We start from the raw sequence: 2,310 nt of genomic DNA, 5'->3' as shown, positions 1-2,310 counted from the left end.
CCCCCCCGGACCGCCACGCCCAGGCCCCCCCCGTAGCTAGCTGATACACACACACACACACACGCGCGCGCGCACACACACTGACTCTAGTTCTAGAGCTATCTCTGTGGGAAATGCTATCCCCCGGGCGTGGAGGGACAGTACCGCAATGTGGCAGCACTAGTGTTAGGATCAGGGTTAGGGTTAGGATTAGGGTTAGGGTTAGGGTTAGTGATATAAGGCCATGTCTAGTACGGAGGTATGACTGTGGAATCTTTCTGTGGAAGATTTGAACTTTGAAGTATACGTCAACTGTATCACGTGACTGTCCCTCCACGCCCGGGGGATAGCAACACCCTATCTCTGTCACAGCGCCGTTGCTTATGTATATGATAGAACGTAACCTAGCAACTGCAACACATGTTTGTAGTTATCTGCCAGCTGACTGCCTGCTGTCCTCCGCTATTTAGCGGAGGCATAGCGGAGCGTTCGTGAAACAGGAGTTGTCCGTTCGCTAAGTTCTCCGTTATGCCTCCGTTCGCTAATCAGCGAACGGGCAACATAGCGGAGAACTTTAGCGGAGTTTTGTGAAACGCGCCCCAGTGAAATAGGCGAACCCCCCACACCACCCCCAAGTAAAAAGTTGGCTACGGGCGTCTGTAGTCTGAATACGACAACATGAGTAATATATCACGCTTGCTTTCTATAGTCTGAACGGTACAATGTGGAATGGAGTAGAGAAGTAACTGTTGCTTTCTAATATCACGAACGCTACATGTAATAGAATAACGTATCATCATGTATGCTTTCTAATCTAATACGAATGCCAGTTATCATAAAGTAATGTATATCATTTACTTTCTAATGTAGTATGACATGAATGTTACAAAATTGAATAGAACATAGACACAATTTATATCATTTGCTTTCCCATGTATTTTGAATGCTACAACATGGAATAGAATACACAAATATCATTTGCTTTCCCATGTATTTTGAACGCCACGATATGGAATATAGCAACAGCTCAGCTTGGCTTTCTGATGTTGTCTGAACGTCTATGTAACGGTGTCACCCTCGAAATAAAATGTACAATTCATTCGTAAAGCGTCGTGCCGTGTCTAACCGTATACCGAATCGAAAACAAGAGAACGGCATGTCCATATCTCGCAGTGCCGCCGCACCTTTATTGATTAACACAAGCTACCAACCGCGTATCCCACCCACCATCGCCGCGCATGCAATACGCACTACATCATAATACTAGCACACGGCTAGACAACTGCCAACTGATCACTACGTCTACGGACCGTCAGACAATGGTCTCCGTCGACTGGTGAGCGTTAACGTCCGCGCAAAAAACACACACGAATAAACGGCGAAAAACTAAAGATGGCCGCACGCGCTGCCGTCGCCATGGCAAAAACGCGCGCAAAAAAAACCCACACGACTTGACACATACAGACCGCGTAAAGTCACTCGATTAACTCGCGTGGAGAGAGTACATTCAAGCAAAACAGCGACGTACCATAATTTAATGTTATCCCCCCCTCCCTCCCCCCCGCGCTTACCCCCCCCCCCCCCGCGCTTACTCACTGCCGTCCCACATGAATCTCTCATAGTTCGAAATTACAATACGATATAAATTGCATCACAGACGCGACCGTCGCTGTCGCGGGCACTCCGGGGTCAAAGGTCGCCACCGCGGGCACTCCGGGGCCAAAGGTCGCCACCACGGCCACTTGGGGTCAAAGGTTGCAGTCCCAGCGGGCTACCCTGTCGATGACCACCTAGACTCAATGACGCCGGTTACCGTACCGATGGCCTCGTAGAGCCGCCGCTGGAGCTCAAAGAGATCGCTATCAGACAGTGTCGCCGCCCTGGTGGGGAGTTCTCGTAGATGGGCGGACAGCTCCGTGACTCGATCGGTCAGCAGCTGGTCGGCTGTGGTCTGTGGTGTGGACTCCGTGGAAGTCGGGTGCTCGTCTAAATAAAATGCCCAACAAACAACATCAGGGCACGCTGGAGGTATTCACGGGCGACGAGTTTTCGTACACGCGCACACATGCATTTAGGCACACACGCACGCACGTAGGCATTTAGGCACACACGCACGCACGTAGGCACGCGCGCACGCATGCATTTAGGCACACACGCACGCACGTAGGCACGCACGCACGCACGTAGGCACGCGCGCACGCATGTATTTAGGCACACACGCACGCACGTCGACGTACACGCGCACGCATGCATTTAGGCACACACGCACGCACGTCGACGTACACGCGCACGCATGCATTTAGGCACACACGCACGCACGTCGACGTACAC

At 51.5% G+C, this 2,310-nt stretch overlaps 1 protein-coding gene across 1 annotated transcript in view; it reads right to left on the bottom strand.

The window, feature by feature from the left end:
* Window positions 1–1,585: 1,585 nt before the first annotated feature.
* LOC106809761 overlaps window positions 1,586–2,310 on the bottom strand; it is a 7,835-nt gene continuing 7,110 nt past the window's right edge. Inside the window, exon 5 of the mRNA XM_014812961.1 lies at window positions 1,586–1,965. Within this exon, the coding sequence (XP_014668447.1) occupies window positions 1,751–1,965 (215 nt within the window). The 3' untranslated portion in view covers window positions 1,586–1,750. The remainder of the gene's footprint in view (window positions 1,966–2,310) is intronic.

Source organism: Priapulus caudatus, unplaced genomic scaffold (genome assembly GCF_000485595.1).
Source record: "Priapulus caudatus unplaced genomic scaffold, Priapulus_caudatus-5.0.1 Scaffold382, whole genome shotgun sequence".
Taxonomy (NCBI): Eukaryota; Metazoa; Priapulida; class Priapulimorpha; order Priapulimorphida; family Priapulidae; genus Priapulus; species Priapulus caudatus.
The sequence above is the reverse complement of the archived record's forward strand: the minus strand, read 5'-3'. Positions and strand labels throughout refer to the sequence as shown.